This window comes from Nothobranchius furzeri, chromosome 17 (genome assembly GCF_043380555.1).
Source record: "Nothobranchius furzeri strain GRZ-AD chromosome 17, NfurGRZ-RIMD1, whole genome shotgun sequence".
NCBI lineage: Eukaryota > Metazoa > Chordata > Actinopteri > Cyprinodontiformes > Nothobranchiidae > Nothobranchius > Nothobranchius furzeri.
This window is the reverse complement of record NC_091757.1, coordinates 37,029,792-37,051,028: the sequence shown is the minus strand read 5'-3', so window position 1 is coordinate 37,051,028 and position 21,237 is coordinate 37,029,792. Positions and strand designations below refer to the sequence as shown.

The window sequence follows — 21,237 nt, the reverse complement described above, 5'->3', positions numbered from 1 at the left end:
TGTTTCTGTTTTCCCAGGTAGATTATTATATTCATCTGTCTTCCCTCCAGCCCCCACTCCACACACCTGCTGCCAATTTCCCTAATTACTCCTCCCGGTGTATTTAAGCCCTGTCTTGTCTCAGTGTCTTGTCGGTCCATTGTTGTATTGTTGTCAGCGTTTGTTCATGCTCTAGTGAGCTTTGTGCCTCGTCCCAGTTTTGTGCTCTAGGTGAGCTTTTGTTTCTTCTGGACTTTTGGATTTTTGGTTTGCTGCCATTTGGATTTATTTTTGTTCTTCCTACAATAAAAGGATTTTTACTTTACATATCAACTCCTGCCTCGTGTCATCCTGGGTATCTGCATTTTTGGGTCCAAACCATCCCCATAACATGACAGTATTACCAAATTTGTTTCTGTGGTAACTCATCATCAATTCATGGCAAGTAAGCATTAAGTTTTAATTCAGCAGGTATTTGAGATCTACAGATTAATGGTTGGCGGCTCTTCTTTCACGATAAACAAGACTGTTGCATTATTTAATGAAGCTGGAAGAGGCCTTGATAAGTATTATTTGGTGTTCTCTTTGTTTACTGGGGACTCTATCCTTTCCTTACAGAGAAAGAAGGAGAGCTGAGACAGTTTTTCTCTGTAACACTAACCTGTTGACGGCCCCTGGATCACCCTCCAGTTGGTGCTGGGTTTTGGCTTCATCCCAGTCTCAGTCCAAATGGTACTCTATGTTAGGAAAATAAGCCGCAACGAACCGCACATTACCGGATATCTGAGTTCTGTACTCAGATGGTCATCTCTTGTTCACTAACAGTAATGAAGAGATGGAGCGGTAAAGTGAGAACTGATTTGATCTTGTCCAGTTTAGCTTTACGAGAGGAACGATTGGCACCGAGACTGACTTCAAAGGTGTGGAAGGTTTGCTTCAGCATTGGGGTTTAGGAGTAAATCTGACCAAAGTAGAATTACATGAAACTCAGAGGGGAGAACTGATTGTCTTGTTGATAGACAAGTCACAAGGAAAAGGTAATAAGTCTTCAGCTGCACCATCATTCATCAAAATGTTTGGTATCAGGGTGTGAAACACAGTGAACATGAACCATAGACCATCCCCAAATGGCTACAGTTGAACATACTATACCGTTTTCACAACTTCCTTATCGTTATACGATTAATTATATAAGATTATCCTAATGATATAAGATTATAAGCCACATCAACCTGGTGCTAAACACCCAGAAGACAGTGGAGGATGTGGTGGACTTTAGGAAGCACAACCAAACCCTGTCTGACACCCCCATCACGATGGTGGACTCATGATGCTTTCTGGGCACCACCATCTCCTAGGGACCTCCTGGGAGGCCACCATCATCTCAGTCATAAAAAAAAGGCAGAGCAGAGGATGTATTTCCTGAGGCAGCTGAAGAAATTCAACCTGTCACTACAGCCGATGAGGCAGTTCCACACCGCAATCATCGAGTCCATCCTCACCTCTTCAATCACCGTGTGGTATGCTGGAGCCACCATCAGAGACATAATGCAGCGTGTCATGCACTCTGCTGAGAAGGCCATTGGCTGAAAACTCCCCTCTATACCGGACTTGTTCACCTCCAGGTCATTGAGGCGTGCAGGCCGAATCACAGCTGACCTGTCTCACCCTAGACAGTCTCGTTGACTTGCTCCCATCTGGCAGGAGGTTCCGATCCATTCTGACCGGAACCTCTTGCCACAAAAAACAGTTTCTTTCCGTCTGCGGTTGGACTCGTGAATCCAATCATAGAACTGCCCACTCCAGATGCTTTGCATCAGTCACCTGACCCTGTGTTGTGTTTGCACTTGAACTGACCCGCTCTGACCAGTACCTGCACTGACTTGTATATAGTAGCCACGTCTTTAATGATTGCCTCCCTATGTTATTATTTTATTGTGTTTTTTTTTCTTAATTCTAATTTTTGCTTATTCTTTACTTTTTCTTGCACCAAGTACCGCAACAATTTCCAAATGTTGTAATTTCTTGCACGGACGGCAATAAAACCCTTCTGATTCTGATTCTAAGATGATCTAACAGACAAGCGTGTGTGCATCTCATTAGGAGTGAAGTAAACTTCCATGTTAACAATTCAATTCAGTTCAGTTCATTTATTTATAGAAGACCCTTCTGTGAGCATTCGCATAAGCCCAAGGTGCTGTACATGCCAAAAGTAAAATGACAACAAGACAGCAAGCCAATAATAAAAAAAGAAGCAAAAAGATTCTAATTCGAACAATAAACCATTTCTAAGTAAAAAAAAAAAAAACACAGCACAACAGGGCAACAACAAGGGCAGTGACAATATTACTAAAACCAGCAGAGAGATCTCTTAAAGTGCAAATTCAGATGCCTTTTAAAAACTACACAGATGTACTTGTAGCCTGGCCAAAAACGGTTTCCATCATTGCTTCGATAAGCTTCTGCAATGTCACAAGAATTATTCCCATCCAGTGTTGCATCAATGTTTCACCAAGATCTTACATTGATGACGGTAGAGTCTGACCGCTGCACAAAGCCTTCTCCAGCACATCCCAAAGATTCTTAATGGGGTTGAGGTGTGGACTCTGTAGGGACCAATCCATGTGTGAAAATGATGTCTCATGCTCCTTGAACCACTCTTTCACTATTAGAGCCTGATGAATTCTAGCATTGTCATCTTGGAAGATGTCCGTTTCATCAGGGAAGGTGGAATAACCTGGTCATTCAGTATATTCAGGTAGTCTGACCTCATTCTTGGAGCACATCCTGTTGCTGAACCTAGACCTGACCACCTGCAGTAACCCCAGATCATAACACTGCCCCCACAAGCTTGTACAGTAGGCACTAGGCATGATGGGTGCATCATTTCATCTGCCTCTCTTCTTGCCCTGATGCACCATCACTCTGGAACACGGCCCATCTGGACTCATCAGACCAGTTTTTAATCATGTCTTAGCATGCCAATGATCTGACCCTTCTCACACAGAGTAACGTCTTTTCCACGACCAGATGTGTCTTTCCACATGGTTGTTTAAGAAATGAGAAGTGACTTGTTGCAACAGTTGGGGTTAAATAACTTGTTGCCAGCTGAAAGATAATCACTCATGCGGTAATTATCCAATAGGAGGCTCCTACCTATTTGCTTAGTTAAATACAGATGGTAACTTTTTTTCTCATCAGGCAGTTGAGATCCCTTATTCCCAAGAGGGTAAATGGAGACGTGTTATCGGGGCCAGTACTGAAAATGCCTGATCCCCTCTGCACATTTAAACCTTGGATTCACCAACAGATTCCTCTCAGCTTAAAGAAAGGATTGAGTCAGAGCATAGATTGATAGAAGGGAGGAAAATTAGAGTGATGCTGCTTTTGCCAAACACAAGCCACACGTGTACTTCACTGTAAGAGCAACCAGCACAAAGTGTCAATGATCGGTGAGATAATAACTCCTGAGATGAATCTAACTTTTAAAGAGTCAGAATATAAAAAATAAACAATAAGCACACATGCTGAGTGAACACGTGTCATATCATACTAGTTTATTTCTATAGCAGATTTAAAATGCAGCATGGGAGCTGCCCAAAGTGCTGCACAGGCAGGATCAGTTATCTGTGAGAATGATGCTGCAAATGCACAAAACAACAAAAAGAGAGAATTTGCATCGAGTATCTATGTACTTAAACTGTAAAGACGAGCCTGTATTGAGCAGAAACGAGTGAAGCTGCATCTCTCTTTTCCTTTTGCACTTCCATGTCAAAACTCTGTCAAGTTGTTAAACACTCTGAGCTGCTTCACCTCTCAGAGCGGATTACGTCAGCTAATCATCTAACTTTAATGAGCCGCTCTTTCTTTTTCTACATTTTCTCTGGTGTCTTTTTTCGAGGTTTTACGCAAGTAACTACAAATGTGGACACGTTTTGTCACAACACTTTCTTTTTGATGATGATGGTTACTATTAACAACTAAAGAGTTAATATGAAATAACAGATGTTTCCAGGGCTTTTCTTCCTTGATCAAACTTGAATACTTTAATTAGATGTACATTCTCTCTTTCTTGGCTGACAGGAGCTATCAGGTAACCTTTTGATTGACAAGTCCATTGTCTAATAGATTCAGTTTCTTCCTCGGCTTCGTCTAATGGCGTAGGTGGAGTCCAGACTTTCAATGACTAATAGGAACAGCAACACACCCGTTATGTGTGTATGTCTGTGACAGACACTGTGTCCTCCTGGTGAATCAGCTGTATACAATAAGGGACTAAAGAGATGGGATGAGGTAAGAGAGTGGAAAAAAAATAATCAAAGAAACACCACAAAAAGCTCCAGAAAATGCCACCAAAAAGGAAGAACCACTTGGTTATTGATATTGAAAATGGTGAGAAACTATTTTATACTTTCATGCTTAAAACATAATTTTCAAGGACATTTACAAATTTTAGAAAGTCATGTCTTTAACTGTTTGTGCCTGTTGGTAATAATCTTTTGCAGTTGGGATGGATGTGGATGCTGACTTTGACAGTGAAAGTGAAGGTGAGATTAGAACAGTAGTTTTTTGTTTTAAATATTCAGACATTTTTTGCAAATAACTGTGTGTGGAAAAATAATCTGCAAGCCTCAGCTTTGAAAATATGTTATAATGCCTTTGATAAAGGAGACGCAACAAGAAGAAGAAGTAGAAATAGAAAAGCCAAACCTCAACGCAAAGCCAGGCAGGTCAGTGATGAAGAGGAGGAGGATGAGGATGAGGACAAGTCACCCAAAAGACGAGGACAAAGGAGGAGGACCAAATCAAGGGGAGATGAAGATGAGGATGAGGATAATGGACAACAGAGTGTTGCGAACAAGCGATCCAAAGCCTCCAGGAGGAGAGGAGCAAAGAATTCTCGAAAGGAACAGAGTGATGAGGAGGATGAAAGTGACAAAGAGAGTAAGCAAAAAAGAGGGCGAGCTGTGTCCAAAAAGAGCAAAGAGGAACAGAATAATGAAAAGAAGGAAAAAGACAAAGGAAAAAATGGAGACAATAAGAACAACAAAAAGAAGAAGGCAGAGAAGAACAGGTAAACTATTGTTGGTATTTGTCTCTCCCAAATGCATTATTTTAAGAGTAAAAAAATTATAAATATGAAAAAGTCTATTTTGTGGAGGCAAAACATACGCCTCATTTTAGAAAACACGGCCCATATTAACAGCACATCTACTCGACTTTTCATAACAACACTAAGAAAGGTCTTTCGAAAAAGCAGGAACAAAAAAAAATCCTAAATAAACTAGAATTTTGTGTTTTACATTAGAAAAAACTCATAAAACATAAAAAATCTATTATTAGCAAGGCTAAAGGATGTAACATAATGTCCTCACTCATGGTTTATTGATGCCTACAGAATAAATCTCAACAAAGTGATGAGTTTGAAGATTGTTGGATGTGTTCAGTGGTGAGATGGAGATCCCTTCGTAATTTCTTATGTGCCTTGCCATCTGAATCTTTGAAATGTGTTAATTGTGCACCTTTTAATTGCTTATATTTTGTAAAAAGTTGGGGTGCATACATTTCTTTTGCATTGCCTTGCTAAGTTATTCTCAGAAACACACACACACACACACACACACACACACACACACACACACACACACACACACACACACACACAATAAACGCAAAACAATTCCATGATTTTATGTCCTCCTTTGAAAGTCGATTCTGGTTCAAAACTCCAGTGAGAATAATGAAAGTGGTGTGTTTTTGTATAGGCATTACAGAGGAAGTCTTCTCAAATTAAATGATTTTTAAGGCTGTTTAAAAAAAATCTACACTTTAAGTTAACAATTTATAGTAAGAGCATTTTTTATCCAGTTTAAAAAACTGATTATATTTAAATGCTCATCTTAGGTGTGTTCTTGCTGTGTCGTTCTAATTCCATGTTGTCGTTCTTTTTTAAAACACAGAAACGGTTTTGTTACCTGTTGACGCTACGTTTCGCCAACGGCTGCCGGCTTCTTCAGGCTGACGCTGATGGTGGCGCATCCCTTCCTTCTCCGTTTATCTGCGGGCAGCAGAGGACGTTGTCGGACCATGAACAGGGACGACGGAGTTTACACGCTGGACCACGCATGGGACTGCATCGTCGGAGAGGGGACAGCGGGCAGTAGAGGGCGACAACGTCCTCTGCTGCCCGCAGATAAACGGAGAAGGAAGTGACGCGCCACCATCAGCATCAGCCTGAAGAAGCCGGCAGCCGTTGGCGAAACGTAGCGTCAACAGGTAACAAAACCGTTTCTGTGTTTTAAAAAAGAACGACAACATGGAATATTTAAATGCTTGTTGATAACTTGGTTGCATTTTCCTAAATTTCAGTTCCCCCGTATCTTCTGATGATTCTGATGAAGAGTCAGAAGAAATGTCAGAGGGAGAGTTGGAAGCCCTAAAGGAGCAGGTAGAGGAGAAGAAGAAGCTAATCGCTACAATAAGGAACAAACCCTGGCGCATGCAGAAGAGGCTCTCAGTGCTGAAGTAAAAAAAGATCAAAATAATTAGTAGCAAAATGATTCATCCTCCACTTGTTGCTGTTATATTTGTTGATGTGTGACCGTATTTTCTTCAGTATTATTGACATCTTCTGCTTGGGATAATGCCTTTGTGTCATGTTAAAAGCAGCTTTAGCCATATCTTCCATTTCTTCATCTTAAATGTGTTCTAAAAACAATCAAAATAACTTTTGAAAACACATAGTAAAAAATAAAACAGGATACTGTAGCAACCGTTGATTGTTTATATCCTGTTTTTTGAACAAAATAAAATGGGGCAAGTGATCATTGTCTTTGAAATCTTAAAGGGGGCATATTATGCAAAACTCATCATTGTGTCCTATTATACTGCCAAGTGGGTTTCTACTGCCTATATAAACACTCAAAATGTAAAAAAAAAAAAAAAACCAAACCCACATCTATCTAATTTCTGTCAGTGTTTGGTTTTAGGAATTATTCACCTTTATCAAGCTGTTTCAAAATGCCCTCGTTTGTGATGTCACAAACGGGGAAAGTAGAATAGAACCATCTCTCACTTTCAAGACCCAGAAAACAGCACCTCAAGATTGAATAAAGGCTAGAACCAGTTCAAATTGTTTAAACAGGCAGGAGAAACCAATGAAGGGTATTTGGAGTTAGGATAAGCCAAAATGTCTCCATGCTGAGGCGAATGACTGATGTTTCAAATGTCCAAACTGTGCCTAGACTGGAAATAACGCAGTCATTAATTAATTTCAAAATGTCCACTCTACCAGTGGGGATAATCTGAAGGTTGTAATCCAAGATCTTTAATCTAAAACAAGTTCAAGGGACAGCAGAGGTCCAAACAGCAGGAGTAGGAGAGAAAACACTGAGAATGACTACGTTTACATGCAGCCAATATCCGGGCTATGATCGGGTTAAGGTCGGTATTCGGGTTTCTGAGTTGATCAGAATAACCCGTTTACAAGCATAAATAGAAAGAGTTACCCCTAACTTGCCGATTTAAATGCGGACGTTGGGGTAGTGTCAGGACGTATGGACTACGTCCAGACGCAGTATGCATCATTTCCGGTTCTTCTTGTTCTGGTATCCGTGAAAGCAACAACATGTTTCCCAGTTCGGAAGAGATAGCGACCGCGTTTGTTTGCGCTTTAGTTTCCTCGTCACTCCAAAAGTGTGGTGCTGTGCCATGACTCGCCATGTTGCTCCCAACTTGTTGTTTACTTCCGGTGTTCTGGCGCATACAAGACGTCTCGCTACTCAAAAGACCAAGATTCCTTGCGAACAGAGCATGCGCAGAACACACGCTTTGATGGGGATATCCCGATATGCGTTTACACGACCAAACATTCGGGTTAGAAAAGGGTTACTCCAGGTGTAGTAACCAGGTTTTTAAAAACCCAGTTATGAGCATATCCGGTTTTTTGGCGGTGTTTACATGGCCGTGCGGAACCGGGTTATTGTGAATATTCGGGTTTTAAAAGGGTTACTGGCTGCATGTAAACGCACTCAGTAACATGTGGGATGGAAACTTAGGGAAAGGAGAAGTGAGAGCACTCTCGTTTAAATGCGTGAGTGCAGTACGTGAGGTGGGTGGAGCAGAAGGCTGCCCATATCAGACTGCCAACAGATCTGACGTTCACATACAAGTGTCATGACCCCTTCCCACATGTTGAGTTTCTCAGTTTGTAGAGGCTTGAGCTGAGATAGGTGGGCGTGGCCAGCTACAGCTTGTTTTCTTGAAGTGACAGAGTCCTGAAATAACTCATTCTGGATGGTACTAAAACTGTCAAGACTAAAACTGCTGAAATGTCTTTATGTGAGAGAGATTTTGTGTGAAGAACTTCATGAACATTTTTGGTGTCAAAATGTCATAATATGTCCCCTTTAAAATGAATCGTTAAACATATAAATGTAGTCATTTACGGCATCTGTTGTCTACGAATTAGTTATTTTCAATGATGAAACCCTCCAATGTATTTATAAACAGGTCTGTTAATGTGGGTTGAGTATCTATAAAGTGTGTGTGTGTGTGTGTGTGTGTGTGTGTGTGTGTGTGTGTGTGTGTGTTCTGGTGAAACACCACTTTAACATGGTTTGAGGACCACCCCCATGGTGCTGTGGTATCTGGAGTGTCATGCTAAGGAGGATAGTCAGACTAAGGGCAAAAAGGGCATAATGAAGGACAACTTTAATGAACAAGACTCTATTCTAATGTTTGGTGCGTGGGACGACCTGGCCTTGGGTATGTGGAATATCTAATAACATCTTGTTAGCAGGAAATGAACTGGAGCTTGAGTGAGGCTATTGAATACCAACTTCATATCAATGGGCTGAGTTTGTTGATGATTATCTGGAAGGGTTTCCATTTCAGAATTATGTTGTTTATTTGAGGCTTCAGTGCCCAAAGTGGCAGCGATGGAGTCACCAAGAAAAGACGAGGCCTACATGAAAAAGTGGCCTCCATGATTTGAACCATAGAGGTGTTTATTGTTAAATTTCTGTGCAAACCACAAATGGTCCAAAACACACATTTGGTAATGCGTTGGAGTATGGATGGGTGGGTGGATGGATGTCCTGCTTTACATATCTTTTTGATTTTCCACAAATCACACATCCATCCTAAACTTTAGACAATATGTGTTTATTGTTTTATGAAGGTGATGTTTTTATCATTGGGTTGGGTTTATTTGTTTGGTTTATACTCTTGTTTCATGTAAACATTCAAACAGGGAGGCCCAGGACTTTGTTGAAAGGTTTGAAGGAGCTCTTGGGAAAGGAAAAGGCAGGAGGCTTTATGCATTCAAAGTCATGATGACTAAGGTAAAGTTCTGACCGCAAAATCTTTGTTGTGATTATTTAATCTACAATTGCACAGGTAATCTTTTGAAAACTTCTTTCTGTAGAAACTTATCAAGTTTAACCGTGACTTTGAGAACTTCAAAACAGCCTGTATACCTTGGGAGATGAAGATAAAGGAAGTAGAAAGTTGGTACCAAAGACACAATTATTTAAGATGAAGTGATCATCCTAACATCCATATATGGCAACATTCACGTTTCCAAACAGAATCTTTTTATGTCTGGTTATAGGTCACTTTGGATCATCTGTGGCGTCCTACTTCATTTTTTTGAGATGGATGTATGGTTTGAATCTGATCCTCTTTGGGTTCATGTTCGGCCTGGTGGTGATGCCTGAGGTACAACATTTAGCACAAACCAAGCGTAAGGTGTAATCAAAACATTTTCAGCACTGATTACTTTCTTCTTTATGTTTAGGTTCTCATGGGTCTTCCCTATGGCTCTATTCCCAGGAAAACTGTCCCTAGAAGTGATCAGGCCACCGAGATGGACCTCTCAGTGCTCCTTGATTTTGGAGTGAGGATCATAGCTTAACACATAATCTTTATCCAGGCGTATTGAGCATTATCCAAATATATCTGCATCACCAGACTGTTAGAGGGGACATATTCAAACATGTTATCGTTTTATTTTCAGTAGTTTTATAGTCAATACAAAACATGTTCACGAATTTCTTTGCATAAAATTACTCTCACATAAAACGATTACACCGGTTGAATTTTTGATATTTTCAGTACCTTCCAGGATGAGCTCTTTCAGGCTCTGTCACTTTAAGTGAACAAGCTGGAGCTGGCCACACCCACCCATCCCCAGCTCAGGCTGATATTAGCTGGGAGCTCCGAGAACCTTGGAGTAAAGTCACTGCTCCTTAACTCATTCACTGCCAGCCATTTCCTGATCAGAAAAGCCCTTCGCTGCCAGCGTTTTTCAGCTGTTTTTTTAAAGAGTCACAGAATGTTGCGCGCTATGATGATGTTGACACCAAAATTAACAAAACAAAGCAGAGACTCACTTCTTACATCAGGAAGAATCTGCGCGCTTCGAGCGTTACCCGTTCTTTCATAATCCGTTGTCGAATTGTGATCGGCAGAAGCTTTTCAGGTTCGTGCCTCACTTTTTTTTACAGCTGCGGCCCAAACGATCTCCTAACACATGGATTTTCTGCTTCCTGATCACGTGACGTGTGATGTATGCGGATGAAGATCGGCTTTAGAGCTGTGATGTTTGTTCTCATGGTGCAGGGGCTCGTTCCGATGCCCATTCAGTAAAAAATTGCAAACGATGACTTAATTCATTTAGTGAACGGTTGGATTTACAATGACGACTTTTGTCATCAATGGCAGTAAATTAGTTAAGCATCAGCTCTCTCTTGCATGTGAGAAGTGATTGTATTCTACTTTTCCCATTTGTAACATCACAAACCTTTTGAAACAACGTATTTTAGACATGTAATTCCTAAAACCAAATACTGACAGTAAATGGATGGAAGGGTTTTTTTCACATTTGGAGTGTTTATAGAGGCAATAGAGACCCACAAGGCAGTACAATAGGATACAAAAAGTGAGTTTTGTATAATACATACCCTTTATTAAAAAAACAGAGTATAATAATGTAAATTGAATGTAGAATGTAAATGTAAACATCTACTGAACTACAGCAGAGATTATAATTGGGAGCTGACAGTATGTCTTAGGTTTGTTTTAACCCTCTCAGGCTCAAAATAAGTTTTGATAAAAGGAGGAACAACTAAGTCCTTCAGGGGTACTTTTGAGTTAAAAAATGCTCATGAAATACGTATGTAGAGTAACCAGGTAGGTAGGTTTTAACTGTTGCAAATCTGAAACGCCTGCCTCGAGAGGGTTAATTTTACAGAATGTTGTTTAAATATTCTTGTTTCTGTCTTCAACAGGGTTACTGCCAGTATTCTGTTTTGTTCTATGGATATTACAACAGCGATCGAACCATTGGGGTGCTGAAGTTCAGACTGCCTCTGTCCTACCTGCTCACAAGCGTTGGAATATTTGGATACAGCTTATTGGTCGTAATTAGAATGTATGAAATGTTTTAAAACACGAGTCAAGTGGTGACTGTGATCTGTAGGGCATTTGATCGTTGTTTATCTTTTCAGGATGGCTCGTAACGCTGATGTTGGAGGGGATGGGGGTGATGATGCGGACTTCACCTTCAGCTGGAAGATGTTCACCAGCTGGGACTACCTGATAGGAAATCCTGAGACTGCAGACAATAAATATGCCTCGATTACCACCAGCTTCAAGGTTAGCAGGTATTAGAAAATATTAGAGAGTTAGGTTTGGGGAAAATTTCAACAACAACAAATAAATAAATAGAAAAACTGAACAGTTTTGACATATAAGAAAAAATCATTAACAATGTGGTTTTCTTAAAAGCCTTTGTTTTCTCATTGGGGCGTGTAAACAACAATGCACAGTTTTAATCTGCTCTGCAGGAATCCATTGTGGATGAACAGGAGAACCAGAAAGATGAAAACATCCATCTCCGGCGTTTTTGCAGAGTCTCTGCAAACGTTCTGATCTTGTGCTCGCTTGGTGGCAGCGGGTATCTCATCTACTATGTGGTGAAACGGTCTCAGGACTTTGCTAAGATGGATCCAAGCAGTCTCTCGTGGTTTGAAAAAAACGAAGCAAGTTGACACAAAACATTTGAAGACAGAAAGTGAGGTTAACTGATGAGAGGGCTGACTGATCAGCATTGTCCATTGTTTCAGGTGGAGTTTGTGATGTCACTTCTGGGACTTGTGTGTCCACCTTTATTTGAAAGCATAGCAGAATTGGAAGATTATCACCCTCGTATCGCCCTGAAGTGGCAGCTGGGACGGATCTTTGCCCTTTTCCTTGGAAATCTTTACACCTTTCTTTTTGCCCTTTTTGATGAAGTTAATGGCAAGGTATGCAAGATATGTCACAACTGAACTTGACCAGTAAACCCATCACATCTGGACATCCGTGCAATTGCATTGAAGCAAATTATGTTATAGCAAGTGATTAAATGTCTGCCTGCACCTGGTGTTTGTAGACAGTGGACAGAGCTGATTGTCAAATTTAGCTTTTTACTGAGAATGATTTGTGATTTTAGCTGGAGGAAGAACTCTCTATCAAGAATTCCTCTGAATGGGCTCTGAGTCAGTACTATGCCAACTACAGTGCCTTCTACAACACCACAGTTGTGCCTCCTCCAAATGTGAGCCCAGCTGATGTCATCAGAGGTCCCTGCTGGGAGACTGCTGTTGGACAAGTCAGTACTGATATTATTCACTTCAATGACTTTTCATAAAACACAAAGATGATCTGATTATTTGGCCTGGATTGTGTCTTGTCCTGCAGGAATTTGTGAAGTTAACTGTGTCAGATGTAGAAGTGACCTTTCTGACTATTCTAATCGGTGACTTTGTACGAGCGTTCATTGTTCGCTTCCTTAACTACTGCTGGTGTTGGGACCTGGAGGCTGGATTTGTGAGTACATGTGTGTACTTCAATTCTACAGGAAATGAGAAATGTGTTTATGGAAATCTTTGATCCATCTTCCTGAGGAGAATTTGTGAGTTCAGGTGCTGTTGGACAAGAACGTCTGGTTATGCTTTTCATGTAAATTCACACCAAAGCTTCTATATTTGTTGGGCTAACATCAAGACTCTGTGCTCAGTCAGGTTACTCCACATGCTCATTCATCTGTGTCTTCATTGGAACCTGAACTGATTGATTTGGTGCTCCAGTTGTTTCGACACTAAAACGTGCCTTCTTGTGGATGTTTATGTGTATTCCATTTGACAAAATGAAGGATTAGTAATTGTCATATTAGTGAACAAAATAGTCAACTGAGGTAGCAAATAAATCTTAAAAAAATCAAAAAAACAAACATTGAAGACAAACCAAGTAATCAGAAGTAAACAGAACCGGATTAAAAAAACAACCTGCGCTGCCAATAGACAACAACTGAAGAAAACAGTGAAGGATCTGACTAAGCCTGGTGATGGATAGGGCGATTTACCTGCTGTGATTAGTGGATGAGAGACAGCTGGATAATATTTGATGAATAGGGGGTGAGTGAAGGACAGAAAGGAAGATGAGGGAAACTAAATTGCAGAAAAAATAAAATTCTAACTAAAACTACAGATAGAAAATATGGTCAATATATGATCTAATCAACCAATTTTAACAAAAAACAGTCACAAAACACAAAACACGTGTATTCTGTCATCTAAATGTTATTATTTACATTCAAACATGAATTATTTTTGACCCCACATATTGCTGGAGAGCTAGAGGGATCTTTAAGAAGGTGTATTGATGTAATAAGTTCACAACCACCAAATTGTCCTGCTCTTGAACACTTAACGCAGCACATTGTGCAACAGACTCACGTTCACCTGATAGCGTACATTAACATTTGGCAAGACAGGTGATCCCAAACACTGGGGAAACTAGAGACTGAAATGAAAACTTAATTACAGAGAGTGGAACGGAGAGAGAAGGAAAGAGGGAGAGAAAAAGGAGCAGCAAATACAAAGTGTATTGACCTGCTGTGTTTTTGTCTGTTCTAACTCAAGCCACCTTTTTGATCATGGTTTTGTGTTTATTCCAGCCTTCATATGGGGAGTTTGACATCAGTGGAAACGTTCTGGGCCTTGTCTTCAATCAAGGAATGATATGGTGAATTGTTACACATATGCACAGATTACTTAGTCACTGTTTACACCAAGATGTGAAGAAAAGTAGAGTAGTGAGCTGAAATACAACTCCCTGTGGACCTAATTTACATTTCAAGAGCCTGCTTTGTTAAATCTGACAGCAAAACTCCAACAAACGGTGTTAAATGTTTAATTAGAATGCATATTTACCAAAATGATAAACTGGAAGTAATATGATACACTATCTTTATAATAATGTTGTCTCATGCTTTGTCATTCTCAGGATGGGAGCATTTTATGCCCCAGGTCTAATAGGAATTAACGTGTTGCGCCTCCTGACCTCTATGTACTTCCAGTGCTGGGCAGTGATGGCCTGTAATGTTCCTCATGAGAGGGTTTTTAAGGCCTCAAAGTCCAACAACTTCTATATGGGCCTGCTGCTGCTTGTGCTGTTCCTCAGCATTCTTCCTGTTATCTACACCATTATGACCATGCCCCCATCCTTTGATTGTGGACCATTCAGGTCAGTAGAATGTTGATATTTTATTGTTACAAAGTCATGCTTGTTATGACTGTTCTGTAAGTTAAAGACAGACCATGTTTATGGTAACTTACAATACCAGTCATGTACACTACAGCCAAGACGTAGGCTATAAAACAGATTCTACATCAGACAGGTGGCAGTCATCAACAAACAATCAAATTAATGATCAATATGCATTTTCAACATATATTTGTTATTATAAACTTTGATTTGTTTGATGCTTCATTCTGAGGAATAGTTAAAACACTGTTTTATTTATCTAACCCCCGCTCCCTCCTCCAGTGGCCAGCAGAAAATGTATGATGTGGTTATGGAGACAATAAATCAAGATCTACCAGCCTTTATGGGGACCATTTTTTCATATGCCAGCAACCCTGGACTCATTATGCCTGCCGTCCTCCTGATGGTGTGAGTATGATTTAAGGTATCAAGTGCAACATTTATATATAATAATGATATAAACAGTTTTCTGATGATTAAGGTTTTGCACATTTTGTGTTTCCAATTTGCGTTTTTCAATAGTTCAATGGCAGCTTCTTCTCAAATTTGACTCTGACGGTAGCTTTTATTGTTCGACCCTGGTGGTCTATTCTTCACTGATTTATACGAGGTCTTAGTGGCACTTTCACTTTGAGATTCATAAAGATTAATTTCAAGGTGGTTAGAAGTTTTCATGTCCGGGTTTACCCTCATCTCATCTTTTCCGTCAGCCTTGCAAATATGCCATTAGTTTCTATTTTTGAGAGTTGAGATGTGTATTCATTACAGCAGTTGATGGTTAAAGAATCCCAAGCACAAGTTTCCATCTTTTCCCATTTACGTCTTTGTTTTAAATGGCCCATATTGACTTTAATTTTTCCACTTGATTTAGGTGACCTTACATGTTGAAGTAAACGTTTTATTTTTTCAGTTGTGATGAAAAACACACGTCTTGACCTAATTTTTATCGTTAAGGGTGTTAACCACCCTGGCTCCAGATTCTCACCAGATTGGTTGCTACAAGTAAATATCAAAAACAAACAACAATACTTCATTCATGTCGTGTTGTAACCACAAACATCAAACACGTAGACGCCCCGTGGACTGGAGCTGCTGTAGTGGCTGGCCGCCATCTTGGATGGGTCTCCATTCACCCCAGTTTATTTTCTTTCTAATGAGGATGGCATTTACTCAACTAAAAAACACATTTTAACAAGCTTTTTCCTAAAATCAGACACAATGTGTGGCATGATAATTTAAGTATAAATAAACAAAATGAATAAAAATTAGAAATCCCAACAGGTAGGCTAGAAAAGTCAATAGTAATCTTGCGTGATCTATTTTTAATAGTTCGCCAATTGGTGCAACTGTAGGCTGCACAAAAATGGGGCACAGTTGCTCACCATGCTTTCACTCCAGTTGGGTTTGAAGAACCAACCCAATATGGCGGCGACGCTGTTACGCTCTCCAGCTCTCAATGGGGCATTTACATATTCATGTCTTTGGTTGCAATATTTCATTGTAAAGGACAGGTGTAACTTTTCACTAGTCTCACGATTCGATTCTATTACGATTACTGGGTCAATTATTCAGTGCAATTCGATTCATTATCTCGATGCAGCACAATTATTTAATTTGGATTAGTTTTATTGATAAATACAATATTTCAGATATTTGCTTTTTTTTAAGCAAAAATATGTCTGACACAATATGCCAGCCCCAAAAACTCTTCAGTCACAGTAGTCCTCAGGACAATGTAACAGTGCAGATCGTTTTAAACATTTAAGAAGATTTAACAGTAAAAAAAAAAAGTTTCCTTTTTCAACATCTCAGGCTGTGGGAAAAACATGTTCTGCTGATGCTAACATCTTTAAAAATCCTGAAAACCTATAGGTCGTGTCCAATTTCTTTAATTTAGGTTACAAAATTCACCATCTCTGGAGCAGCTTTAGGATCAAATATTCATGCCGCAGTTCATGGGTGAAATAAATAAATAACATGAAATGAAATGTTTGTCTTATTGTTATTTAGTTGGAACCCAATGGTCTCATTTCAGAAACCTTGGAGCATGGACCAAATTCTGTTTAATAAAAAAAATCAAATAAAAAAATTCCTAAACTTCCAATAATATTTGAGAAGTTTGTTTTATTCTTGCTGATAATACTAACACCAGCAGGAGGCGGTGGGCTGAATTAGGATTAAATGGTAGTCTACCCAGTTGATGTATCTCAAATGCAGATAGAAAGTTGTTCTGTCCCATTTACATCCATTGATTCATCTGCAAGGACTGTGAAAAACCTGGCCTTTTTCATTTCTTTTATTATGTCCTCTCGAATCTCAGCTTCACAACATGCGATCAGCTGATTCTGACTGATGGGTGCTATGAGTTCAGCATTTTTTGGTGCCGTCTGAAGATGATGTTTCAGTGTTTCATCGAATGTAGATTTCCATGTGAGAAAATGATAAAAGTTACCATCTTCACTTTGTCCTGTCCAGTTTCCACAAAGTGGAATATTTCTCTTTGCCAGGTTAATAATAACATCTAAAATAGAAAGGAGAACTTTGCGATTTACATTAACTTTCTCAGAACAGCATTAATGTTTTTCTGTTTTCCCTGTGCAACTGCCAGAACATTTTCAGCATGCTCAGAGGCCTTTTGATGTGTTAGACTGAAACTGTGGTTTGAGATGATTCCTTGCTTGTCTCCAACTGCATTTTTCCAGTCTTTGAATCCTTGATTAATGAAAACTGTATTGGCTGTTTTTGTGCTAAATGACAAACAAGTAGCACAGTATGCAGAATCTTCTGAAGCTGAAAATCTAAGCCAGGGATACTTCTCCTCCCACTTTATGTTACATCGTCACAGTTTTTCACCAGACTTTGATTTGGGATAATTATAGCTAGAGCTGCTAAACCTATGTTTAAGAAGAAAATATTTATTTTCATCTGCTAATGTCTTATTCTTATAGCTTGCTGGATCAAGTTTAGTTGGAGAGGTGTATTTGATTTACACTTTCTTTCTCACACATGGTCTCTCTCTGCAGTTTCTCTGTCCCCTCTCCTTCAGCCTGTTTCTTTCTGCCAGGTTCCTTTTCTTTTTCTTGCAGTTTCTCACAAACCACCGCTATATCATTTTTATATCCTCCTGTTCTCTCATCTATTCAGTATTTTTCTCTTTCATCTCTGTCTACTTTCTTCTGTTGTCTTCTTTCCTCCGCCCTTATACTTTCACCTTGCTCTCCTGAAAAACCCAATAAATAGACAAGTTACATCTACCTTACTTGGAATGTCTTTATGTCTGAATGGATTTTAGATTGAACCTACTCAATTATTTTCTAAAAGAACCTGCTTTATTAACAAAGATACATTCTATTATAACACTGACACTGTAACTTTGTATTGTGAGTTAATAATGGGTTAATAAGTGATAATGGTTTTATCTCATAAACAGCTGTCAACTTTATCTCTCTTACCAATATTCTCTCCACCACCTCCATTACTTCTCCGTCTTTTCACCACTTTCTCACTCCAAAACATAAGTTTTGTTTGGTGCAGCTGCCTTTTCATCGTCTGAACAAAGTAAACACAAAATCAAAGTGAATTTACAAGCCTTTTTGAGTTAATGCATGCGAGACATGTGTTGAACTTGTTTTTGACGTTTTGTAAGTGGTCACTTTCGAAACCGTGTTGAGTTGACGCATTATTTAACATTTATAAATCATAATTTGTAAGAATGTAATCTGCAACCTTAGCATTAGCATTCTTATGAGGTTTTCCATGTATATTAGCATTGCGCTAACCACACGCTACCAGTAAAATCAAACCCTATCGATTACAAAATCTCCTTTTGTTACATCGCAATTTAATTGCACATGCAGTTAATCGTTCAGCCCTATTTGACAGATGAAATTAATTTTGACTCGTATTCAGAGAAGAATGGCATGAAAGTATTTACAGCTATTTACCTCTGTTATCTTTTGCGGTCATCACTCTTCTTCCTGTTTCTTATTCTTCTCGTGTTTACTGGCTGAGCCGACCGGCGCTCTTCTTCATCATTAGTTTGGGTGTCTGTCTCGCATTGTTGTGGCGCCCCTGCCACAACCAGGTGGACAATGCAAGCAGTTCTCGAGCATTCTTTGAATGTTTTTTTTAAATACACTGAGAAAATACCGAGGTCCAGACCTCGGTGTCCTCAATGGTGGATACGGCCCTGCTGGCAGAGGGCACACATTCCCCTTCTTTCAAGGTAACGATACAAAGTGTTTGAAAAAAAAATTTGACAAGTGTTTCTATAAGTAAATCTGGTAAAAGTCTATTTAGACAAACTGTAAAAAAAGAGCTGCAATTCTATTCAGCTACTAGTTACTTAAAAATGACCAAAAACAGTAAGAATATGAAGATGATTAAATAATTACATGAATCTTAAACTTTAGGAGTGCTGGGATTCAGTTTAGGAGCGCTTCAGCAGCCCCAAATGCAGGCTAGAAACGTCCAAGCATCTGAGCTCGACTTAACCAGTCTGGAGGCAGGCATTGCAGATTTGCAGGGTTAAAACCTACCAACCTGGTTACTCCACAAACGTATTTCATGACCATTTTTTAACTCAGAAGTACCCCTGAAGGACTTAGTTGTTCATCCTTTTACCAACACTTATTTTGAGCCTGAGAGGGTTAAAACACTAAGGTGAAATATTAACACGTGTCTAGAGGTGCACCCTCCTCTCCTCTCTTGTGTGAGCAGAGACTCGATGCAGCCCAAATCTGACAAAACCCGTCGGGCTTACTCGTTTCGAGTTTGGTCTCACTTTATAACTCCAGCGCTCAGCCCTGCAACACCACATAAAGGCGGACCAATGTTTCCTACTTGGTAAAAGTGGAGGATACGTCCCACTCTGACAAATTTGGATGCAACATCAGTGCCGCGGTTAAAAACAAAACAAAACTGCATTCCACTATAATCGATTATGGCGTGCTTCTTCAACAATTCATAACCGATGCATCGATTATTTGATTATTGGCTTCAACTCTATTTAATATACCCATTTCTTAAGTTGTCTGGACCTCTCATTAACTGCTTTTAGTTTGTTTCTGATTATACAGGAGTACCCAAGTCCTCCTGACAAGCTGAGGGAAATACAATAATGAAACATAAACTTCTTGTCATTTTCTCTGCAACTCTGGCAAAACTACCGGCTCTTAGTAACACATTTAATATGATGCTAATTCACAGTTTAGCCATCTACTATCTGAACACGGTGTCAAAGGCATACCAACAAGCAAACGCTGACCTTAAGAAGAAGATGAAAACGGTCAGTATGAAAATTTTTTACGTTCTTTTTGCTAAGTGTTTTTCGTGTCCCTGTTGCCAAATATTGTTGTTTAACATACTTCAGGCTCGAGATGATGAGAAAAATCGCAGAAACAACAAGGACAGTACAAATCAGATGATGAAAGACCTGGAGGAACTTCTGCCAAACAAATCTCTTTTGCCGCCTCCATTTGAGGAGGACACACCTTCTGGTACACACACGCGCGCACACACACACACACACGCACACACATTCACTTACATCCTTATGTTTTTCTCCTCTTCTGTATTTACAGAGACAGTTAGTGTTAAGAACAGCAAGCAGACTAAAACAAAGCCTGGCCCAACGGGAAAGGGTGTTAATGTGGAAAAGGAGGTGTCGTTGGCTGCCCCAAACCCCAGAAGACCTGTGACTCAAGCCCCAGTACAAAGAGCGGGACCTCCAATGAATGCCAGGGGGGCTCATGCTGAGCCTGGCAGAGGCAGAGGTAGGGGTGGACCCCCGAGAAGATAGAAAGCCATAAAAACACTTTGAACAACACAAGAACAGATAGAATGACTGCTGCTGGGTCACATATGGAGTGCTGATGTTTCTTTGGAATGATGAAACAATTGTATATGGTTAAATATCCGTATACACACATCAAAATAATTATTTTGTACATGTTCAAAAATAACAAGTGCATTAAATAAAAGAGAGTCACTGGAATTGATCCATTTATTTTAAAATGCAAATAATTCTAATAAATGCAAATCTTCATGAATGTCATGCATGAACACATTTTTAACTGATGTTCAATTTGTTTTGCAGCATGTCAGAAACACATTCATGACTAAGAATATTAAACAACAGATCTCATGTAAAAACAACACTGCAGGTATTGAAGCTAGATTACCCCTGACAGTATATTAGATTGATTAAATCAATGTATTGAAAGGTTCTATTTTTAAAGATTTAATAAAGTTACTAATCTACCAGGCTTTATTATTATTTATTCATTATTAATATGTCACAGTGTGATAGTGTTGTTCTTATTTGTTTGCATGTTTTACTTGTTTTTATTCTAATGTGCATGTCATTTACCATCCATTTGGCTAGGCACTATCCTAAGACCAGTAATGGTTTAACAACTCTAAACCATTTATTGTTTTGTGTACAGCACCCTGCATACTCAGGCCTATATGGTGTTTTATAAATAAAAGTTGAGCCATACCTTTCGGGATGCTGTAGTCAGCATAGAGACCGCTCCTCAGCTCACAAAGCATTTGACTTACTTTTGTTCTGCGTGGTGGTATTGTTTCAAAAAGCTCATTCCAACCAAGAGCTATTTAGGTGAACAACATCCTTTGGTTCATCAACCCTGAAAAACTGCCTCATTG

At 39.5% G+C, this 21,237-nt stretch overlaps 1 protein-coding gene across 2 annotated transcripts; it reads left to right on the top strand.

Annotated features, from left to right (window-relative positions):
• The first annotated feature begins 4,128 nt into the window (after positions 1–4,128).
• Positions 4,129–20,766, top strand: tmc2b (transmembrane channel-like 2b). Of its 2 annotated transcripts, none has more exons than XM_070546554.1 (20): positions 4,129–4,371; positions 4,485–4,526; positions 4,651–5,053; positions 6,349–6,504; positions 9,233–9,323; positions 9,407–9,488; positions 9,593–9,699; positions 9,779–9,877; positions 11,271–11,413; positions 11,490–11,637; positions 11,829–12,023; positions 12,108–12,287; positions 12,476–12,634; positions 12,724–12,852; positions 13,982–14,049; positions 14,311–14,550; positions 14,854–14,979; positions 19,780–19,858; positions 19,943–20,069; positions 20,154–20,766. In XM_070546554.1, exons 1-20 carry the CDS (start codon positions 4,326–4,328, stop codon positions 20,369–20,371), a joined length of 2,838 nt encoding a protein of 945 aa, XP_070402655.1. In that variant the 5' UTR covers positions 4,129–4,325; the 3' UTR covers positions 20,372–20,766. The 2 variants fall into 2 exon arrangements, with proteins under 2 accessions (XP_070402655.1, XP_070402656.1); XM_070546555.1 differs by having other exon boundaries at positions 4,648–5,053; positions 20,160–20,766.
• The last annotated feature ends 471 nt before the right edge of the window (positions 20,767–21,237 follow it).

Coding starts and splice junctions, on each gene's coding strand:
- tmc2b (XM_070546554.1), top strand. CDS start 4,326: ATGCCACCAAAAAGGAAGAACCACTTGGTTATTGATATTGAAAATG. Junction 12,024..12,107: donor CGTGGTTTGAAAAAAACGAA/GCAAGTTGACAC, acceptor CCATTGTTTCAG/GTGGAGTTTGTGATGTCACT. Junction 19,859..19,942: donor TTAAGAAGAAGATGAAAACG/GTCAGTATGAAA, acceptor AACATACTTCAG/GCTCGAGATGATGAGAAAAA.